General features: G+C 51.6%; 1 protein-coding gene across 3 annotated transcripts in view; it reads left to right on the plus strand.

The window, feature by feature from the left end:
• Positions 1-22569, plus strand: part of GALNT14 (polypeptide N-acetylgalactosaminyltransferase 14) — a 217240-nt gene that overhangs the window by 168009 nt on the left and 26662 nt on the right. For 2 of the 3 annotated variants that reach the window (XM_082356775.1, XM_082356776.1), the window contains exons 4-9: positions 4371-4438; positions 6532-6597; positions 6737-6858; positions 13955-14042; positions 14814-14898; positions 17417-17520. In XM_082356775.1, the coding sequence (XP_082212901.1) occupies positions 4371-4438; positions 6532-6597; positions 6737-6858; positions 13955-14042; positions 14814-14898; positions 17417-17520 (533 nt within the window). Of the gene's footprint in view, positions 1-4370; positions 4439-6531; positions 6598-6736; positions 6868-13954; positions 14043-14813; positions 14899-17416; positions 17521-22569 lie in introns of all 3 variants that reach the window. The other variant, XM_082356774.1, reaches the window with a different exon arrangement.

The following is a 22569-nucleotide window of genomic DNA, read 5'->3' on the forward strand; positions in this document are numbered from 1 at the left end:
CCCTGGCTCAGACCCAAGTGTGATGCATGAAAACAGCAGAATTAGGGCCCGAGAGCCAGGTATGACCAGACAGGCGTTAACATCATTAGCAGGCAGGGCGGAAGTGAATTTTAGGGGTGGAGGCAAGAAGATTACTTCTAGGAAATTCCGTGGCCAGGTGTCATTTGCCTTGGGAATCCGTACCTCCCCTTTACTCCCTATCCTGTTGCACAAATAAATCGCTAGCCACTGAGAGAGAATTGAATGAAGAGCACTTCCTATCTCACTTTTGTTGTGATGAAAGGATCTTTTCTAAGTTGTCTTTTCATCTTGAACTTTCTAGAATTCTCATGGCTTTGGTGCCAGGCTCTGGCAAGGGTAGGATGCTCGAGGAACTGGGAAGGACCGAGTTGCCCTCTCGTCCCTCCCATGCAGCGCCTGGCCAGGCCTTGGTCCCTCTGCCCATCCCTGCCCAAGCTCCTGCATTAGCCGGGGATGGGGGGTGTGGGAAGGCACACATGGGGGCACTCAGAGCCAGGCAGAGGCACGATGCAGTGGGTGATGGGGGGAGGGAGAGAGAGTCACAGCCTTGATGAGTTAGGGGACTTTTCTCACTTAAGGACTGAGAAAAGCCCTGAAGAATGGTTTATCTTGACTGGTGTTGCCACGAGACCCTGTGTATATGTGAGACCCAGGGCCTCCCCCTTCTTTTGGAGCATCCTCTGGCCCCCTGCCTCCCAGGGGGGCTCTGGAGCATGCTGACTGGCCAGTTTATATCTTGAACCTCCTTGCTGTGGCTTTTGGTAATAACCTAGATTTAGAGGAGCAGTCTCTCAGATTCAGATGGTTAAGAAATTGGACCCTGGGACCAGATTTGCCCACTCTGCCCTTACCAGCTGTGTGACCTTGGGCACCTCCTTCACCTCTCTGCCTCAGTTTCCTTTTCTGCCAAACAAGGAGTACTGGTAATAACTGCCTCACATGATTGTGGAGAGGAGTGAACGACTTCAGGTAGGTAAAGGCCTTGGAAGAGTGCCTGGCACAGAGTGAGCCTGGGGAGGTGACAGCAGGTGCCATGAGGCACCCCCAGCCCGGGTAGGCAGCGGGGTTCTGGTGCTGTGGCTCTCAAGCTTGAGCAGACATCAGAATCCCCTGGAGGGCTCGTTAAAACATGGTTTCTTGGGCCCCATCCCCACATATTCCAACTCAGTAGGTGTAGAGTGGGGCCCAAGACTTTGCATTTCTACGAGGTCCCCAGGTGATACCGACGCTGCTGGTTCTGGGATCACACGTTGAGAGCCGGTGTCATCATCATTATCAATCCTCAGGTTCCGAGGGCAGCTGCCGGGCACCAGGCAGGGTGCTAAGCTCCTTCTCTGTGGCTGAGGCAGCTGTGCTGACAGTTCGGCACTTCCTGAAGCTCTCCGGCTAGTGAATGGCAGATACGCAGACACAGCACTCGAACCCAAGTCGGTCTGACTCCAGAACGACTAAACTCAACTGTCAACCGGCCTCAGGTCTTCATTCAACTGGTACTTATGGAACGTCTGATAAACGGTGCCTGCCTATAGCCCCGTGCAGTTCACAAAGCAATTTCAAATACATTTCCTCATTTCATACACACAATAGCCTGTGAAGTAGGTCAAGTACTAACATCACCTGCCTTTGCAAGGAAAATGTAATTACAGATGGAAATGAAGGCTGAGACCTGCCCGGTGTCTTGCTCAGGATCGCATAGTAGTAGATGGTAGAGGCCGCCCGGCCTCCCATGCTGCTGTACCTGCCATCTCTCAGGGGGCTCCGGGGGCCCCATGGTTAGGGCGCGGCGGGCAGAAGGTGTAGACGCTGCCGGCAGCCGCCCTCTGGCAGAGAGCGAGCTGTGGATAGGAGACTCAGTTCTAGGATAATTCCCAGGACGAGTGTGACCCCGATGCGCCCATGAGGCGAGCGCTCAGTCCCCTGCGAGGCTGTGAAAGGAAAGGGCGCAGAACAGAGCAGTGGGGGTGAAGCAAGGAAAACGCCGGGCCCTGGAGGAAAGGGAGGGTCGGCTTGGCTGTGGAGGGACTGGTGAGCCGTCCTGGCAGAGAACTGGTGAGACCAAAGGAGGGAGATGGAAGCCACCAGGGTCCAGGGGATGAGGGTGGGGTGTGCAGAAGAGAGGACCCAGGGGGACCATCTGGGCCGAGCCAGGTCCCCTGGGCTGGACTTGACCTGTCTCCTTCTCCAGCCACCCCAGGCGCCCAGAGCACCTGCCCATCTCAGGCCCTCCCAGCCCCGAGTCACTTTTTCGGTGCCCCTACCATCACTCCAATTGCTCTGTTGAGAGGAGCAAAAACCAGCCAGGTGTCACTAGGAAATGGTGTAATTAGCACTTACCGCTGACGATTTCATTCTTATTTTTTTTTTTCTTTTTTAAACCCTGGACATTTTTTATTCGCTAATCATCTCTCAGTTCAACCAGCACAGAGCTGCACGCGATTTACCTTTTGATGTTCACAGAAGAGAACTCTTGAATTTCAAAGAGCCGGCAGGGATTTGGGGAGATCGCGTGCAGAAGCTACAGCCGTAATCAAACCTCATTAGAGGGTATTCTTACAGCAACTTTTCCCTCTCTCTCAGCCTCGCTCTCCCCATCCCTCTCTGATTAGAGGGCTGGTTGTTGGGTTTGGTGTGTTTCCTTTCGGATGATTGTGGCGAGGGTTCCCTCCCACCACCTCGTGCCCTCCCTGTCCCCACCTCCCAACAGCGGGCTCAGGGCTTGGGGTTGGGGTTCCTCTCTCCCCCTCACACTAGTTGCCATGGTGAAAACTAAGGTTTCATAAATAAAGGTAGCTCCAGGCGAAGTTCTCCTCCTGGAAAGTCTCTGCATCCTGCTTAGAAAGGACAGCTCACCAGAAGCAGGGCTCAGGTGCACACACGCCTCCGCCAGCGCCCATCTGAGCCCCGTCCTCAGTACACGCAGGGCGCTGGGTGCCCCACGGTGGGTGGTGTGGCCCAGGAATGTTTCTGAGGACCCATGCAGTTTGGCGTGTTCAGGAGAAGCAGGATCCAGCCATCTCAGGCCTGAAACCCAGAATGAACACAGAAACCTAACCTTGCCCTGTGGGTACAGATCCACAGCACAGGAGAGGAAGTGAAGTCAATTCAAAAATCACCACTGATGCACAAAACAGTAATAATTGCTACACTTTTTATCACTGTTATCAGCAGACACTGTGCTAAATGTTTTAGAAACATTCTCCTTTAATTCTCCCAACAGCCCTGTGAATGATAGGTACTATTATTATCCCTGTTATACAGATGGGAATACTTTACTGCACAGAGCAGTGAAGTAACCTGCCCAAGATTACACAGCCTGTAGTAAGTAGCTCCTAGACCACAGGCTTCTCACAGAGCTCACATCTCCTTTGATCCTCATCATATACCCAGCACCCAGCACATAGTAGGTGTGCACTAAACATCCCTGGAGTGCATGGTCATGGGCCAAGGCCCAGCTGGACTCTGGCAGTACAGACAATAGCTTGACAAGGCCCCTGCTGCCGGGAAGGTGGCCATTTTGATGGGCCAACAAAACCAGCCCTTGGAGTCAGGCTGGCATGAGAGCCGCAGGAAGCTTCAGATACAAACAGCTGAGGGACCCCAGAGGAGGAAGCAGTTCATTCTCACTAAGTGGCTTGGAAAGCCGCTAGGGGGGAAGTGACATTTGAATAGATCCTTGTGGCACAGGAGGGGCATTTCACGCTGTGGCAGCAGTAGGAGAATGGGCCTCGGTTGTAACAAGCAGGGTGTCTCCAGATAAAGGCACTGGGCATGAGGAGGCTGGGAAGAGGGCTGGCTCCAGGTTGGGAAAAGCCTTGAAAAGCATGCTGAGGGTTTGGGGTGTAGATTGTGGGGAGCCTTTTGTCAACCTATGTACTTGCATTAGTGAGGAAAGTCACATGATCGGAGATCAGATCTGTGCTTCAGAAAGCTCACTCTGGAGGTGACCTCCCGTGATGGGAGGATGGCCTGACAGGTCAGGCTACTGAAAAAAAAACAGGCAAAAGAGGTTGGATCAGGTTGGAGGTATAAGAGGTGAAGGTGATTTGAGTGATATTTTTCAAGGAAAACCAGCACATCTTGGTCATTGATGTGATGCAGGATTTCGGGAAGAGGGAGGGTCGTTGAGGGTGGCTGTGGATCTCTGGGTGCTAGGGGGGTGGTGGTGATATTCACTAAGACACAGCAGAGTTGTATCGCAGTGGCTCACAGGTGAGCAGTTTGGCTGGACAAAGCTTTTCAGTTGCTCTGAGTTTTATTCTTCAAATGCAGTGGTGTCTATTTAAAGCTCAAGTTGATACATGTATTTGCCGCTGGAAGTCATAATGATCTTTCCTCTTTCAATCTCACAGCATATTAAACCGCACCCCTATGAATCTCCTCCAGGAAATCATATTAGTCGATGACTTCAGCAATGACCGTAAGTACCATCGCTCTCCTGTGCTGTGGACACAAATGTCTGTTCCCAGCCCCTGTGTAACCAGCAGAGGTGAGGCCACTGGTTCCCTGGGGATGGAAGAAGCCTGGGTTTGTAGTAGGTTGGAAGACATTGAGTGTCCAGGCGGGGCTCAAGAAGTACATAAACCTTACATTTGAGAAACAATGTCTTGGGTTCTCTGCCATGAGTCTTTGAGGATCTAACCAGATCAATTCAGTAGATTCTTGATGGGGTTGGTGTGTGTATGCATGTGTGTCCCTGCCCCCAACCTGCATTCCTGGACTTGAAGAGCCCCCATACCTTCAAAGAGACCCCGAGCCCTGAAGCAGGGCCCATGACTAGAGATTCGTCACTCGTATACTCTGATAATCCACCAGCCTGAGCTGAGGCCACCTACCCTCTTCCTTTCATTCCCACGGCAGGACTCATGGGGAGGGGGGGGGTTCAGTTTTTGGGACATCCCATCACTTGGCCATGACGCAGTGAGCAGCTGCCTTCCAGCCTTCCAACCACTGGTCATTACCATCCCCTAGTCATCCTGTCCGAGAACCTGGTCCCACCCAAATTCACAATCCAAGTCCACTTTCCCCGAGAAAAGCACGTGGGAGGTTTCAGACCCCTGTGTGTTCAGTTTGACGATCAGGCACGATCATCGCAGAAGCACTGTTACACTTCAGGAATGGACAGTGCTGGCGCCTCTTCCGAGAGCCGTCATCCCAGCCCCAGCACTGCTGCAGGCAGTCGGCCACGTGCAGGCAGAACCGCCTCTTCCCAGTGACAAACCAGGGGAAGCAGGTGATGGCCACTGGGGACAGCTCCGAGTCCCAGGAGAGTGGAGTCTCTCCCCACCAGCCCTGATGCTGGAAGCTGGGCGTCGGAGCCACTTCCACACTGGGGTCTGCTGTAGGAAGGCTGGAAACCCACACCTCTGACACAGCCTCAGAACCTTGGAAGTCATGCACAAGGGGGTTGTGCACCAGATCCAGGGTAATCAGATCGGACTTGAGTTCTGAAACTCAGTGATCTGATCTCCCTTCCCTAGTGAGAAAGGGGTTGGAGCTGGGGAGACACTCGTCCTGCTGGGAGGTAGCTGGCACTGAGGCTGGAGACGGGAATGCTGCTGGATTCACTTAGAAGCAGAATAGCTTAGTGGTTAGAGCATGGCCTCTGGAGCCAACTGCCCGGCTTCAAATCCGGGACCTGTCACTGACTCACTCACTAGCTGTGTGCCTTGGGCAGATTATTGACCTCTATGCGCATCAGTTTCCTTGCCTATAAAATGGGGATAACAATGATATATATGGTTTATATAAGGATGAACGTGTTAACATATTTGAAGTGCTTAGAACAGCACCTGGCTCCGAGGAAGCCCCTGTAAGTCTTTGTGGTCACTCTGTAGAGTCCAGACCCAAGCAGAGAGGCTGAGGTTGGCCAACCAGTGAAGCAAAATCAAAACTTATGATGTGGAGTTCAGAGCCAAGGAGTGCTGGGGCAGGCAGGCACGCCAGGGCCACCCAGGGTGAATGCCTAGGATGGGTCTCTTGCCTTTCCCAGCACATTTCCCTGCATGGTGGAGAGCTGAACCAGCTCTGGGTGACGGGATACACCGGACGGATCCCCTAACAAATAGGGTCTCCTGTATTGAGTCCATGGACTGAAAGGAAACTCCAAAATTTGTCTCATCCATTCTCTGGCCTCCCAGCGGCTTTTTATCAGGCCCCTCGTAAGTGAATAGGACTCTGATCATGCTTTGAATGATCTATAAAAAGGCAGAAATGTCCCCAGGTGACCATGCCAAGATTTCCCATCTGGCAGTGTTCCAGCAAGTACGCAGGTGCCACTGTGTGACTGACCTGCTCCAAAGTGGCCCCCTTGCGGCCACTTTGCACAGACTGGGCCATGTTGTATTTTGCTAGCTGTGGTCAGTCAGCCCCTTCCAAAGCCCACAAACACCCTGGCATCAAGACAGGGCACCGCGGTTGGGGGCGGGAACGGCAGGCAGGGCTGCCTCACCTACTCCGCCGGCTCACCTCCACCCCCAGGCGCTCAATCCACGTGACCTCTTGTCTTTGCAGCCGAGGACTGCAGAGAGCTCATCAAGCTACCCAAGGTGAAATGCTTACGCAATAACGAGCGGCAAGGTGGGTCTGCGCTGCTGGGCGGGGCCGGGGTGGGGGTGGGGGTGGGGGTGGGGGTGGGATGCGTTTGGGCGTGTGTTCTGTGTGGTCCCAGACGATGGAGCGACGCTGACGCCCACTCGGCCGATTGTCCCTCCTGCAGGTCTGGTGCGGTCCCGCATCCGGGGTGCTGATGCTGCCCAGGGCACCACCCTGACTTTTCTCGACAGCCACTGTGAGGTGAACAGGGACTGGCTCCAGCCCTTGCTGCACAGGGTCAAAGAGGTGAGCGAGGTGGGTTCCGTGCCCCCCGCTTTCCTAAGCTCAGGACTTCACGTATGCCCTCAACCCCTCGGGGGGTGGGTCCCCATTTTATAGATGAGGAGAATGGGGGAGAGTGGCCTTCCCCGGGGTCGCCCAGCAGGCAGTGGTGGAACAAAGCCCAGGACCTCGTCTTTGCATCACACTGTCACCCACAGCAGGCCTGCAGGTGGGGCTGCCGATGGCTGGTACGTGACACACGCAGCTTCCTGGCCAAGAGGACTGCCCAGAACGATTTCTCCCAGACGTTAGAAAGTTCCAGAAAGGGAGTCCTGATGAGTGTCATTTGTGAAAAGGAGGCAGTGGGATTAACCAGGCCTCATAACGCAAATCCTGAGGCTTCTGACTTATCTCCAGCCACGTGTCACCCTCATCCAAAGGCCAAGGTGGGAGCAGGGGGTGGATGCTAAAAGACCTGAATTCCTTGCCTCTGTCTGCCCTTAAATTACTCTAGAATTCTGTCTGCTTTCTCTCTCTGGGTCTCAGTTATTCCTCTTGAAATTTTTAAAAATTTTTTTTATAATTTTCCCATCATTATTTTATATTCCCAAAAATCCATCCACCCCTCCCCTGCCTTGATCTGCAGAAAGCACTGCATGCTTAGATGCCAGTGTCTGTGACTAGCATTTATGCTGTTCATTTCCTCCATGAGTTACTGTCTCCTGCAGCTGCTCTGTGAAGTGGGAAGCCGGGTATTTTTAACATACCCATTTCACAGGTGAGGATACAGCCTCAGGGAGAATCATATAATTTGGGCTGATATTTCCTAGCTGGTACCGCCAACACCAGGGCCCTCAGTGTTGCCTCAACAGCAGCTGCCCTGTGCTGTGGTTATTTCCTTCTCACTCTTCAAGGTGACTCCTTGACTCCTATTGCAAAATGACGGTTTTCAGAGGATGAAAGAATTGAGATGTGTGAACTGCTCAGAGTACTAAGAAATCCTTACCAACTTTGTTCATCCGTTGAGAGAACCTCGGTGGGTGTACAAAGTTCCCACACCTGGGCCTAGATGTTAAAACCCATCCCGTGACCACTTTCTCTGAGATCGGGAGGGCTCATATAAGTGTGTGACGTAACCAGGTGAAGAGGTCTGGATGGAGACATAGTCGGTTATGAGCAGACCATTCTGTTGAGGGGCATGGCCCGGCGCTGGAGGCCCTTCCGCGTCCTCCCCTCCCTTTGTGCTCCGTCTACACATGCAGCAAGCCTCCCCAGTCTAACACTCTTACAAAGCTAGACTGCTCCTCCTCCCTGACCGTGCCCGACATGCCCACTGCTTCATCTCCCTCTAAGCCCTTCCTGTCCCTGGATGCCCTTCCCCTCCTCTCCACAACCCCCTTGCTCTCCAGGGCCTCACCCATGTCTCCTCTCCTCCAGGAAGTCTTTCCTGACTGCATGGCCAGCTGGGATCACTCCCAGCAAGAATTGCCCACTTAGCCCTACAATTTCCTTTTCTGGGTTTAGTTCTCTGTCTCCCTTAACAGATGACAAACCCAGGGCGGCACCAATCACCTCACTGTGGTCACAGAGTAAGGTGCTCAGTGTTTGGAAATGATAATAATACGAAACTACATGCAACGGGAGGTGATAAGGTTGGAATAGGAGGAAAACAGGCTCGCTTCGTGCCTCTAAGTTAACTACCAGACATTTATCGAACAACTATTTTGGGCAGAGTTTTGAGGGAGAGTTGGGATGGACCATGGAAAAGGAATCCACACCCTGCTTTCTTCCCCAGCCCAGAAACTTTTTTTTTTTTTTTAAACATCTTTATTAGAGTATAATTGCCTTACAATGGTGTGTTAGTTTCTGCTTCATAACAAAGTGAATCAGTTATACATATACATATGTTCCCATATCTCTTCCCTCTTGTGTCTCCCTCCCTCCCACCCTCCCAATCCCACCCCTCTAGGTGGTCACAAAGCACCGAGCTGATCTCCCTGTGCTATGTGGCTGCTTCCCACTAGCTATCTCTTTTACATTTGGTAGTGTATATATGTCCATGCCACTCTCTCACTTTGTCCCAGCTTACACTTCCCCCTCCCCGTGTCCTCAAGTCCATTCTTAGTAAACCCGGAAACTCTTCAAACCGTGTTGTTTAGGGTTTTCATGGAGGTTTGTTTACATAGGCATGGTTGATGAAATCATTGGCCATTGGTGGTTGAGCTCAATCTCCAGCGTCTCTCCTCTCCTTGGAGGTGGGGGGCAAATGGGGAAGGGAATGTGAGGAGGTTGGGCATGGGGCTGCAATTTCCAGCCCTTTAATCACATGGTTGGTTCCTCTGGGAACCAGCCCCCCCTCCTCCAAGAGTCACCTCATTAGTATAAACTCAGATATAGTGAAAAAGGCTTATTATGAGAACAAAAGATACTCCTGTCACCCCCAATCAGTCAGGAAATTCCAAGAGTTTTAGGAGGAACAAAGGCTAAATTCAGATTTCTTTTAATATCACAACATCACAGTATATACCACTTTTTGTTTATCCACTCACCCACTGATGGACATTTGGGTTGTTTCTGCCTTTTTACCATCGTGAATAATGCTGCTGCAAACATTTGTGTACAGGTTTTCCTCTGAGTACCTGCTTTCAATTCTTTGGGGTGCATACCAAGGAGTGGAATTGCTGGGTTGTGTGGTAATTCGGTGTTTGACCTATAAGGACCTCCAGGCTGATGTGTCCCTGCAGGATGCTTTCCTCGGGCGGCCTTATTGAACCTGGAGGCCCTTTCCTTCCCCGTGGCACTGAGTCCATCTCTGAAGCCCTCTTTGAAAAAATGCTCTCTTGTGTATCCCTGCACAGCAATCCTCCTATAGGAGTCATGCGGCCCCAAGAGTGGGCTCAGCCCCCCAGGCCAAGCTCCCGGTCCCCACCACTGTCTGACCTAAAGCTTTCATGGCAGAGGATTGCTCAGACAAACCCCAGACTGTGGTCCCACCCTCACCTGCAGAGGTTTTCACCAGACCCCAACTCTTGATGATGAGATGGTTCTGCTGAGACATCCCCTTCAGGATGGGGAGTGTGGGCGTGTGTCAGCCTCTGTTTCCACGTGTCTTCGTATGTGTCTCATCTCAGAGTAAAACGTGATTTGATCTTGTGAGTGGAAGTGGAAATTTTAAGCTGTAATTGGAGTTTGGGATTTTCAAAAATAGAAAGAGATAAGAAAGAGGTTGGGCTTGAGCTGTCAGAAGCTGTCCTCAGCTGGTGTTTTCCACATGGAAAATCTCCTTGATTTCCCTTCCTTCCCTTCAATTACATGATGATACTTGAAACAAGCACCAAGTTGTTAGGCTTTTTTAAACAGAGGCTTCTTCCCTGCCACCCTTATCTACATATTCCTTTAGTAGGAAAAAAAGATTTTAAGAAATTTCAATCCCTGTAGCATTTGGCAAATTGATATAAATAATGGCTTACATATGCTTCAAAGCCCTTTCACATGCTTCCTTTCTTGTTCCTTCCAAAAGCCCTGTTAGGAAGGCAGGAGAGTTTTGCAAATGATAATTTGCCTTTGCTTCATAGATGAAGAAACAGAGTTCCTCAGAGTGTGCTGATTTGCTTAAGGTCAAACGTATTCTAGATGTCAGAACCAGAATGGGAACCCAGGTCCCTGGCCCCCCTCCTGCTCCCCCATCCCTCCCTCCAGGCTAACAGAGACCCCACATTGTACTCCTCTGCTCTTCTGTCCACCACCTTCCCTAGATAGCAAGGTCTTATTCATCTTTGTACCATCCACAATCCCTAAACCATAGTAGGTGCTCAGTGATGCTGGTGGATGCAATGAGTGAATGGTCGTCTCTAGAAGTGTTTTGATTGCCCGTTTACAGTGTGGTTTTAATTATATGAGATGGTGGAGGAAGAAGAGAGGTATGACTGGAGGGGTGATTGATGGCCATTGGCTCTCAGTGGGGCTTGGGCTTGGCTTTGCGTCGGGGAGGGGGAGGGCGTGTTGTTCTGGATCTGCCGGGGATTTCACCAGCTGCCGTTTGAGCTTACCTGTGGACCTAGCCTTAAAGATAAAGCCACTGGAGCACACAGGTGGGGACCTGCAGTAGGTCTGGGCATCTTTATGGAGAGTCCATCCATCCCTGAGCCTGTGTGAGGAGAGGCCATCTTGCTCAGCTGTAATTGATCCACCGGCTTTGCCTCTAGCCATTGACAGTGCCCTCAGAGAGAGTTCATAGCTGCCCTCTTTTAGCCAATGCCAGCTGAACACCTGCTGCCCAGCCGGCTCTGGCCTGGGGCTGAGGGATACAGAAGTGGAGCAGATATGACCCCCAGGGTCACTCAGGGAGGTTTGTGTCCTGTCTTCGAGGGGTCACGTCTAACGTCTCCTGCAGCCCCCTCTTAAGTTTGGCTCCACACAGCACTTAGCCCCAAGCATCCCTCTCTGCCTATCTGGCCTCCATGACTCTGAGCCAAGCAGCTGTCACACCCGAGTTGTGGAAGGACAGAAACCCTCAGAACTTACAGAAGAGTACCCCAGAGTCTGTCATAGCCCTGGAGGCAGAGCCCATGGGTTTCTTCTGGGGAAGCCTGTGGCCAAGGTAAGCAACCAGCATTTTATTTTGCCTTGCAGTTTCCAAATATTGAGGAAAGGTTTAAAAAAAACAGGATTGCAGTTTGGGGTCCCCAAGACCACCCTCAGGCTCAATAATTCACTAGAAGGACTGGGAACTTGGCAAAGATGCTACACGCAAGGTTACTGTTTATTACTGCCAAGGGATCTGGATTAAAATCAGCAGCAGGAAGAGGTGCACGGGGGGAGTTCCGGGCACGATCGTGCAGTTGTCCCCTCCCAGTGCTGGTGTGCGGGCAGCACTTGCTTCCCCCAGCCAGGGTGTGTGGCAACATGCACGGAGTGTTGCCAAACAGGGGAGCCCACCCAAGCCTTGGTGTCCAGGGTTTTTATTGGAGGTCAGTCACATAGCCGTGGCTAATCACCGCCATGGTTTCCACGCCCCTTCAGAGGTCAAGTTGAGTTGGCACCCCGTGACCCAAGGCCGTCACCACAAATCTCACCGTTAGCATAGACTATCTGATGTAACCCCAGGGTCCCAGGTAAACAGAGACACTTTTATAGGCAGAACATGCCAAGGGCTTAGAAGTTACCTCTCAGGAGTTGGGCAAGGGCTAAACGTATCTTTAGGTTAATCCTTTATGGCACAAGGGTTTTTACCTAAAGACTCAGTGAAGCTGTAGAGGCCCAAACTCAGCAGACAAAGGCAAAAAGAGGACTTTGTCAGACCCACAGAAGAAGATCAGTCTCTGAACTTCTGAGAACATTTCAGAATTCAAGTCAGGAGAATGTCTTTGAGGTGTGTCTCTGTGGAGATATTGGTGTGGGTGGTGGATGGTTGTGCGTGCGTGCAGTGGGTATATACACACGGACACATGGTGACAGTGGCCCCAAGGCACTGTGGCAGCTGGGCAGGTGCTGTACAGGAAGCATCTGTGCACATCCCAGAGGGGGAAGCAATGCATTGAAAATGAGCATTTCCTTCCACGGGAGCCAGCTGGCTTCAGAGGCACCTTGGCACCGTTGAGATGAGTTGTGTGTGGAGGCCAAGGGCCAAATTAAGTCTGTGAATGTCAAGGCGGGTGCTCGGTGAATCTGAGCTTAAAATTAGAAGACGGCCTTATTTATGGGAGAGATTGAACCAGGAAATTAAATGACTGCAAGAGAAACAGAAGTTCCTGCCCATGCTGACCGGGGGTGGTAGGTGCGAAGGATTGGAAAAGTGGTCCTGCCTTGTAGGCCCAGTCCTGTTGTCTCCTCCCAGCTGCTGGATTCCCATTCAGCCACTGAGTCTCCTGGTCACAGCTCAATTATCCTGCCCGTGGGAGCCCAGTTTCCCCTCCTGCATACCAGTACGGGAGTGTTCATCCAGAATTAAGGAACATTTTAAAAACATATGCAATGCCTTGATGGCCCCCAAGAACTGGTGAATTTGTCTTGAAGATTTTGAAACTATCCCCTGGATGACTTTGATGCTTATCGGCAGGGTAGCCTGGGGGAAGTAGCAAGCAATGAAGCCGGAAAGCTAGAAACAGGCCTGTTTTTGATGGTCTTGGATGCCAGGCTAAGGAGTTTGAACCTTATCTTCAAGGCAATTCAAGTTTTTAGCTGTTGAGCTACAGAGTGAGATTTGAAAGACAACTCTGTCAGCCACCTGTAGAATGAAAGGGAAAGCGGTGAGATGAGGGTGGGGAGGAGCTGGGAGTCCACTGCCGTGTTCGCCAGGCTCGAGGGGATAAGGGAGAATGGATAAGCATCCATTCAGAAAAGCAGTTTTAGAGTTACAGTCGGCAGGATTGATCCAGTTGATGGGCAGAGGTGTAGCTTCTTAAGTTAGTGCTGGGGAGGAAGGGGGGATATGTTGACGGAAATAGGGAACCAAGGGAAGGAGCGTGTGTGGGGAGAAGATGATGAGGGCACCACTGAAAGGCTGTGTGCGTCCACATGGAGGGGCCGGCGGTGTACTGGATCCACCCGAGTCTGGAAGTGAGGAGCAACGTCAGGGCTGGAGGTACAGACTTGATTATCACAGGTGACCACTGAAGTTAGGAATTTTTGGAGATGCTACGCATCAACTTGCCCGTGAACCACAGGCATAGACGTTAAGTATTGGGAAATTCCCACTGTGGAGGTGTGGCTTTGCTTCTTGGAGCTGCAGGCTCGAGGCCACCTTCCTGGCTGACTGTGTCCTCTGCCTCCTGAGAGCCCCGTGGCACTGAAGGACTTCAGGGCTCCCCTTCTTCCTGATGTCCCTTTTCTCAGTGTGCAGCATGCTCCAGCCAGCCTCCCCGTGTCTCCACCATGACTACGTGGCCATGAGAAGGCGCCCAGGAGTAAAGGAAAGGCTCTTAGCATTGTAGCCATCGTAACTAGAGAGGTCACGTGTCTGTTGGCCCATTTTACAGATGAGAACATTGAGATCCAGAGAGGAAAGTTCTCAGTCAAGGCCCTGAACCCAGTCTCCGGCCCTCCCAGGGCGAGGCCCTACCGAGCCCTGGCCTGGCTCCCTTATGCCGCCATCTGAGCTTGCAGGCCTTCTGTTTTGCAGGACTACACGCGGGTGGTGTGCCCCGTGATCGATATCATCCACCTGGACACCTTCAACTACATCGAGTCGGCCACGGAACTTAGAGGGGGTGAGTGGGGTAACGCCCTTGCCCAGTAAGGACTTTCTTTTTCTCCTAGTCGTTGCTGCCAAGGGGGAAAGTGAGAAAAATCTCCTAGTGGTTTGTCTGGAACCGCCAGCCCTGCATCCTGTAATGTCAGTAGCTCCAGGGTGGCCCTCACCATGGGCACTGTGAATGGAAGGGCCGGGGAGGGGGCAGGTCACTCCCAGCCCCCTGAGCTCTAGCTCCAACACGGGATCACTCCAGGGCCTGAGGATTCGAGGGAAGCAAGGGCCCCCCTCCAGTGTGGGGCCTGAATTGTTCCAGCATCTCAGCATTGGGTGCCTCCCTCTCCTCGAGGCCCACCACAGTTCTGCCCAGGGCTGAGTGCTGGCTCCTCAAGACGGATTTGGGGTGATTCAGCCCCTCACAGACCTCCTGCTTACACCCCCCCACTCCCGAGACTCTTGGCCAAGGGCCACACTCCATAACTGTCCATCATGTCCCCCTTGGGTCCCACTCTTGGGCTCTGTCAACTCCCACTCTTTATCCTGTGCCCTTTGCTCCCTAAGTCCGCCCAGCAGAGAAGGCTCAGAGAGGCAGTAGGGGGTAGAGAAAGAAGGAAGCCGTGGAAGGGAAATCAGGAAGCTCTGTTGCCGACCAGCTTAGGTGAGACCTGTTATCCCTGGGACCACCTGGGAAACTGGGTATGTTCTTGAGCTTCTAGTAAAGGGACGGAATGAGCAAGGTCTGCAGGTACATCAGAGAGACCAAGTCAGCCATGCGGATGCTGTGTTTCAGGGTTTGACTGGAGCCTCCACTTCCAATGGGAGCAGCTCACACCAGCGCAGAAGGCTCGGCGCCTGGACCCCACTGAGCCCATTAGGTGAGTCAGGGCAAGGGTTGGGGGCGGGCAGATTCATAACCACTTGGCCCTTCCCACTGTCACGTGGTATAGGGAAGCAGTCCATGTGAGGTGCTCAAACGACTGGGCAGAAACCAAGAGGACCCTTTGCCAGGCCAGCACCGCCTTTGCCCTTATTTTAGGAGCTTTCCATCCTCGTGGAGACTTCTGCTGAAGGGATGGGGGCCGGTGGAGACCTGTGCTGAGGACTTGCCCAGCGCTGTCCACCCACGCACATGCCATGTCAATACTTACGCTTCCAGCTAAGCGTTGGAGGGTCCCAGATGGTCCCGTTTGAGCCTCTGACAAGGGAAAAGATGCTTCCTTAGCCCTCAGGTGCTGGATGTCAGGATTCGGCCCAGGTGGGTCGAGTGAGCCGTTGCTGTAAGCGGAGGCTGCTGTCGAGGCATGGCCGCTGCTATGTACTAACACACGCGACTGCCGTGTCCCACACAAGAACACGACAGGGGCGTCAGCCCTGGGCTGCCTTTGCGGTGCTGCAGATGGCTTTGTCCTCATCTACATTCTCACTTCCAGACCCCATTGTGGCCCACAGCACAGTGGCCAGATGGCCGCCTGGGGTTCAGGCCCATCTGAGGGCTCGGCGTAGAGTAGAGCACAGGGGTCCACCCAGCGGTGTCTGCATCGTGTGTGCGGCTTCAGTGTTCCCAAGACTGGAGGGTGCACGTGTCCCAGACCTGCTGGGAACCTCCAAGCTAAAACTTTCCTGCCTCCAGTGCAACGTCAGGAGGCCAGCAAGTGCTTGAGGATGTGGAGAGAAGACCACGGGACGGGGATTGCTCCTGCCGAGGTTGCAGGGGGGCTCTGGGCTCTTCAGGGGCGACTCGGGGCCTGCCATAGAGTAAATGTTTGATCATTTTCATTGAACTAACTTAAGTCAAACTGAGACTCAAAGGGCTGTGAAGAACTGAGTGGTGACACTCAGACAAACGGTGGGAATTGGGAGAACTTTGCAGTGGGACCCCTGTCGTATCTACCTGCCAGCCCCTCCTCCCTCCTCCAGCTTTCATGATCTGGAGTGATGCCGAGAGGGAGGTTGGAGCCACGTGGCATGCCAGATAGTGCCATTCGCTCCTAAAGGGAGAGCAGAGCCTTCTCACCGTCCTCAGGGCCATGCAGCACACACCGGTGCCTTGGTTACTTGCTGCCAGAAGTGTCTGATGTGGCAATGGACCTGGACAAAGTCAAGGACAAGGCGGTGATGGTGCAGCTGCCTCTGGGTTTCCCTTCTCTGTCCCAGGAGTAGGGTTTTTGGGGCAGGTTCTCTTCTTGTGGGAATATCTCTGCTCATCAGAGGACAAGTGTTTCCCAGAGGATAGTAGGGTGTCGTGGCATTGGGATACTGAGCTTCTGACCTGCTCCCCGTCAACTAACTGTCTGACATAGAAGAAAACGCCCTTCGCCCTCTGGACCCACTGAATGAGGGGCCAGGTCCCGGAGGGCTTGCCACCACCCCACCCGAGCTGTTGATTCTTGCAGACATGCATCCTTTTGCTTATCGGGTTGCTTCGCTGGACTCTGCAGCCCTTTCCTTTCCAAGTGGCTTCTCTGGAATCTCTTTCAGTGGTCAAGGGGAGGGGAGCTTGGGAGAGGACTCCAAGGAAAGAGAATGAAGATGAGGGCGTGTTTGTTTACTAGGGCTGCTGCAGCAGAGTACCACAGGCTGCGTGGCTTAAACCACAGAAACATACTGTCTTGAGCTCTGGAGGCTGGAAGTCCAAGGCGGAGGTGTTGGCAGGTTTGCTTCCTTCTGAGGGCTGTGCCAGACCCTCCCCTGGGCTTGCAGAGGGCCGTCTTCTCTCTGTGTCTCCTCACATTGTCATCTCTTTGTGCATGTCTGTCTCTGCAACTACATGTCCCCTTTTATAAGACACCAGGACCCACCCTAATAACCTCATTTTAACTTGATCACCTCTGTAAAGACCTTCTTTTTAAATAAGGTCACATTCTGAGGTACTCAGGGTTAGGACCTCAACATGTTTTTCGGGGGATATAACTCAATCTAGAGCAGAAGGAAAGAGAGGGAAAAAAAGAAGAGAGAGTCCAGTCTCGAGAAATGCATGTGCTGTTCACAGGTGCTGCCGCAGCCCCTCTTCCCTGCCTGGTCAGTGGCCCATGGTCCCCGCTCCCTGTCGTGGAGCTCCCGGGAGAGCCCCACTGGGCAGGGCCTGTGGGAGAAGCCGGGGGGAGGCTCCCCAGGCCCTCCGAACAGCCGGGGCTCTGAGCAAAGCCCGACTGCCCCACAGGAGGTGTGCGGACGAGCATATTAGCCTGTCTGCAGGGTCAGGAGATTCATGGTCAAAGGGAAAAGCCCTGGGGCATGTTCCTGTGTGAGGCAAGTGGACAATGTGTCGGTCTTTCTGAAGAGGGGCAGAAACGGGAAGAATGTGGCCTCGAGGTCAGGACCACCGGGACAGAAGAACAGGCAGCAGCCCCCCTCCCGCGACTGACCCTCCTGCTTTTCCTTCCAAACGCACAGGACTCCAATCATAGCTGGAGGGCTCTTCGTGATGGACAAATCCTGGTTCGACTACCTGGGGAAGTATGACATGGACATGGACATCTGGGGCGGGGAGAACTTCGGTGAGTCGCTGTCTCTGCATCCGGGGGCTAGGGCGGGGGTCTCCATGTCATTGGACCACATGTGCCTGGGATGAGGGCCAAGGAGATGGGGAGCGGATCACTCCCTTGGGGGAAGACCACATGGGGCGCCAGAGGAGTGGTTGCTGGGAGGGTGGAGGGAAGGAGGGGATTTATCCATGGGGCCACATGGATGCTGCGGACCAGGGAAACACGCCCAGCTGGACCATTAGGGGAATGTTGAGATGCAAAAGCTGGAAAGACCAAGGAGGAGCACCAAGTCTGAGGGCCAGAGGCAGGCTTGAGCTGGGAGTACTGAACACGGGAATTTGGAGTTGGAAGGAGACTGGGGATAAAAAGGATGAGGAGGAGGATGGACAGCAACGCCATTAACATCTGGATCACATCTGTTGGCTGGTCTAGGCATATGGCACTCGGCACTGGGTTAATGAGGAGGGTCTGGGTGAATGCTACAGAAGCCCTTATCTTTTCGCACAGAGAAAGCCGTGGGGGGGGGGGAGAGGGGCTGGGTTACGTGTTCCAGAACTGTGTAAACAGATGGCCAGGTGTGGCCACAGTGGTGTAGGGCTGCCATGTGCAGATAAAGGAGAAAGTAGCCGGAGACCCATCCCATCTAGATGATGACAATGACTGACCCTCCAGTTTCCTCGTGTGTTAAAAGTGTAACACGGGGATGCTTTGGGGGTTGCTGTGGAAATCCGTTCAGGTAAGTCTGTAAAACCTCTGGGCACCATGTGGACACCGTACACGTTAGTTGCCATTTCTTCCCTCCAGCAGGTGAGACCTAAGAGATGACCAGCACGTAAGCTGCACCAGGCAGGGATTTGGTCTGTTTGTTCGTGGCCATCTCCCTTGCCCAGTATGGTGCCTGCCACAAAGGAGGCTTCAGTAACTATTTGTTGAATAAACCGCAGGAGAACCATTGTAAAGCAATTATACTCCAATAAAGATGTTAAAAAAATAAAAAAATAAACCGCAAGAGAGGAAGAAGAAGAGTCCGGGGTGTCAGGGCCCCTCCCCCTTTCTGGGTACCGGGGAGCGTGTTTGGCACGGGCTCCCCGAGCAGTGGCGCAGGCCAGGAGAAGGATCCATGGGGCTCGTCCTGGCATTTAGCGGTAATCCCGTGCATTGTCCCTCTGCCCCTGTTTTCTCCTGTCCCTGTCTCCAGGATGCGTTATGGCTTTCTTCCTCAGTCATTAAGAGTTATTTCCTGGAAATTTATGGCTCTTGGCCTGACCCACAGCATCTGTTCTCCTAAACTGGGCAGTGTAGAGAAATCTATCAGAAAAGTCCGTGTCCTGCCATGTGGGGGCCAGGTTGGAAGCTCGGCAAACAAAGCAGAAAATCCCAGTTCCCACAAACCAAACCAAATCCCCTGACTAGGACTCAGTCCTGGGATGCCATGGGGGTCTTTGGGGTGGGGTTTGAGGGGGGATCTGCCTGCACCAGCCCGGGAGAACTTGGAGCTGGGTACACCTTTGACGTTTTCAATGGGGACAAGATCGCTCTCCTTCTGGGCAGAGCCCATCAGATGTCCTAACGTTCACAGTACCTCTCATGATTCTTCCTGATGTGCTCTAGCCTTTATTCCTGTACATTGAATCCTTTCTGCAGCACTTTTTTTCTTTTTTAACATCTTTATTGGAGTATAATTGCCTTACAATTGTGTGTTAGTTTCTCCTTTATAACAAAGTGAATCAGTTATACATATACGTATGTTCCCATATCTCTTCCCTCTTGCGTCTCCCTCCCTCCCACCCTCCCTATCCCCCCTCCTAGGTGGTCACACAGCACCGAGCTGATCTCCCTGTGCTATGCGGCTACTTCCCACCAGCTATCTATTTTACATTTGGTAGTGTATATATGTCCATGCCACTCTCTCACTTTGTCCCAGCTTACCCTTCCCCCTCCCCATATCCTCAAGTCCATTCTCTAGTAGGTCTGTGTCTTTATTCCCATCTTGCCCCTAGGTTCTTCATGACCTTTTTTTTTTCTTAGATTCCGTATATATGTGTTAGCATACGGTATTTGTTTTTCTCTTTCTGACTTACTTCACTCTGTATGACAGAATCTAGGTCCATCCACCTCACTACAAATAACTCAAATTTCATTTCTTTTTATGGCTGAGTAATATTCCATTGTATATATGTGCCATGCCACATCTTGTTTATCCATTCATCTGTTGATGGACACTTAGGTTGCTTCCCTGTCCTGGCTATTGTAAATAGAGCTTCTGCAGCCCTTTTGATAGACAGCAGTCATCCAATCTCTGCTCGAATGCTACTTACGATGATGTGTTTGCTGCTTCACAGTATGGTAAGTTCTGTTGTTGAGAATTTTTGTGTTGAATTGTTAGAAAATTCTTCTAAGTCGAAGCCCAGCTTCCATCAGTCAGGCCTTGTTCTGCCGTCTTGACCCACACAAAGTATGTGTGATCCTTCCTTTCCGTGGCAGCCACGTGTGGATGCAGGCAGCATGTTATTTTCAATGATGTCACATTCTGGTGCAACCGACCAGTATCTGCTCTTTATAGCAATGTTGACGCACACCTGCTCACATCCAGGGTTATCTCCTCTTGTTGGTTTCCCAGTGGTTTGGCGTCACCAAGTGCTGACTGGACCAGGGAAGTAGGGAGGGGCTTCGGGAGAGGTGTGGGAGAGACATTTTACAATCCATCACAAAAGTTTTTAAATCACAAAAAAAGCATTGCAGACAGCTATCACAGGAAACACTGTTTTCTCCAATTCCAACATTCCATCATACTATAGCCAGCTCCCAGCACTTTAAAAGTCATTTCTGGATTTTTTTTTTAGCATTTTACATGCCAGAACATGCAGTGCTTTTTTTTTTTAATGGAAGTATAGTTGATTTACAATGCTGTGTTAGTTTCAGGTGTACAGCAAAGTGGTTCAGTTATACATATACATACATATTCTTTTTCAGATTCTTTTCCATTCTAGGTTATTACAAGATATTGAATATAGTTCCCTGTGCTAGACAGTAGGTCCTTGTTGGTTATCTATTTCATATAAAGTAGTGTGTAGATGTTAATCCCAAACTCCTAATTTATCCCTCCCCCACCCTCCGCTTTCCTCTTTGGTAACCATAAGTTTGTTTTCTATGTCAGTGAATCAATTTCTGTTTCATAAATAAGTTCATTTATATATGTTTTTTAGATTCCACAAATAAGTGATATCATATGATATTTGTCTTTCTCTGTCTGACTTACTTCACCTAGTATGATAATCTCTAGGTCCATTCATGTTGCTGCAAATGGCATTATTTCATTCTTTTTTATGGCTGAGTAATATTGCATTGTATATATATACCACATCTTTATCCATTCATCTGTTGATGGACATTTAGGTTGTTTCCATGTCTTGGATATTGTGAATAGTGCTGCTATGAACATTGGGGTGCATGTATCTTTTTGAATTAGAGTTTTTGTCTTTTTCAGTTATATGCCCAGGAATGGGATTGCTGGGTCATGTGGTAGTTGTATTTTTAGTTTTTTAAGAAGTCTCCGTACTGTTCTCCACAGTGGCTGCACCAACTTACAATCCCACCAGCAGTGTAGGAGGGTTCCCTTTCTCCACACCCTCTCCAGCATTTATTATTTGTAGACTTTTTGATGATGGCCATTCTGACCAGTGTGAGGTGGTACCTCATTGTAGTTTTGATTTGCATTTCTCTAATAATCAGTGATGTTGAGCATCTTTTCATGTGCCTGTTGGCCATCTGTATGTCTTCTTTGGAGAAATGTCTATTTAGGTCTTCTGCCCCTTTTTTGATTGAGTTGTTTGGGGTTTTTTTGATATTGAGCTGTATGAGCTTTTTGTATATTTTGGAAATTAAGCCCTTGTCAGTCGCATCGTTTGCAAATATTTCTCCCAGTCCATAGGTTGTCTTTTCATTTTATTATGGTTTCCTTTGCTGTGCAAAAGCTTATAAGTCTGATTAGGTCCCATTTGTCCACCTGCAAAGGACAGATGGTGAAGAGGGGTAAAGGAATGTGCATGTCAGAGTAAAAAATCCCAGCTCCAGTGTGTGGCAAGAGGGCCCCTTGCTTCCAAGTCCTGAAGATCCTCTCCCCTCAGCATCACTCATGTCCATCCCCCTCTCACTCTCCTAAAGGATTCTCCACCTCCAGTCTGCTCTCCTCAAAGCCATCCCCACACACTCCCGCCAAAGTGCTCTTGGAAATGCCAATCTCTCCCACCCTCCCGGGTCTGGCACCCCCTGTGGCCCCTTCTTGTCCTAAAGACAAGGCCCACACCATTCCTTGACCTTGCCCACCTCCCCAGCCTTCAGTCCAGAGGCACTGACAGACCCTCCTGCGCTGCCCAGCCGTCTACAGAGACCCAGCCTCCATCCTCCACCAAGTGCCAAATGGCCACAGATCACCACTCTGGGGCTGCCGGGCCTCCCCCAGGACTAGGACACCCTCCCTGCCCACCCTCTGCCCACTGCCCTCAGCACCCTGCTCTCCTCTCCACTCTGGTACTGGGCCCTCTCTTGTATTTGTCTGTTTTTTCTTCTGTGCCCTCCACCCTCCACCTACAAGAACACTCATCCAACTTCTCGACCTCGATGCCTGGAGCGGTGGAAACTGCTTGCTGAATGTGTGTTCAAAGCGGGAGACTGACCAGGAAGGGGGTTCAGGGTGGGAAGGACCACATGTACACAGCTCTGAGGCTCCATTTAAAATCAGTCTCCATGCATTAAACAGAGCCTGTGGAGAATAACAATGGCAGGTAAAGATGTCTTTCCTTTCCCAAGACATGGGATTTCTGTGTGTTCCAGACGTATTTGCCTTTGTTGCACTGACTTGATTTCACAGCACAGAAGTCCATGAAATCACCGGACAAGGCTCTGGCCAGGGTGACCGGGACCATCCTCAGTGGCACGCTGCCTGGCCCGCCCATCTCACTTTCATCTGCTGGGAGCGGCCCCAAGCGGCCACTTGAAAGCCAACCCCCGCTATGCACTCGAGCAGCCCGACCCTGGTGCAATCATTCGCACAAAGCGTTT

Source organism: Balaenoptera borealis, assembly GCF_965194805.1.
Source record: "Balaenoptera borealis genome assembly, chromosome: 15".
Lineage (NCBI taxonomy): Eukaryota > Metazoa > Chordata > Mammalia > Artiodactyla > Balaenopteridae > Balaenoptera > Balaenoptera borealis.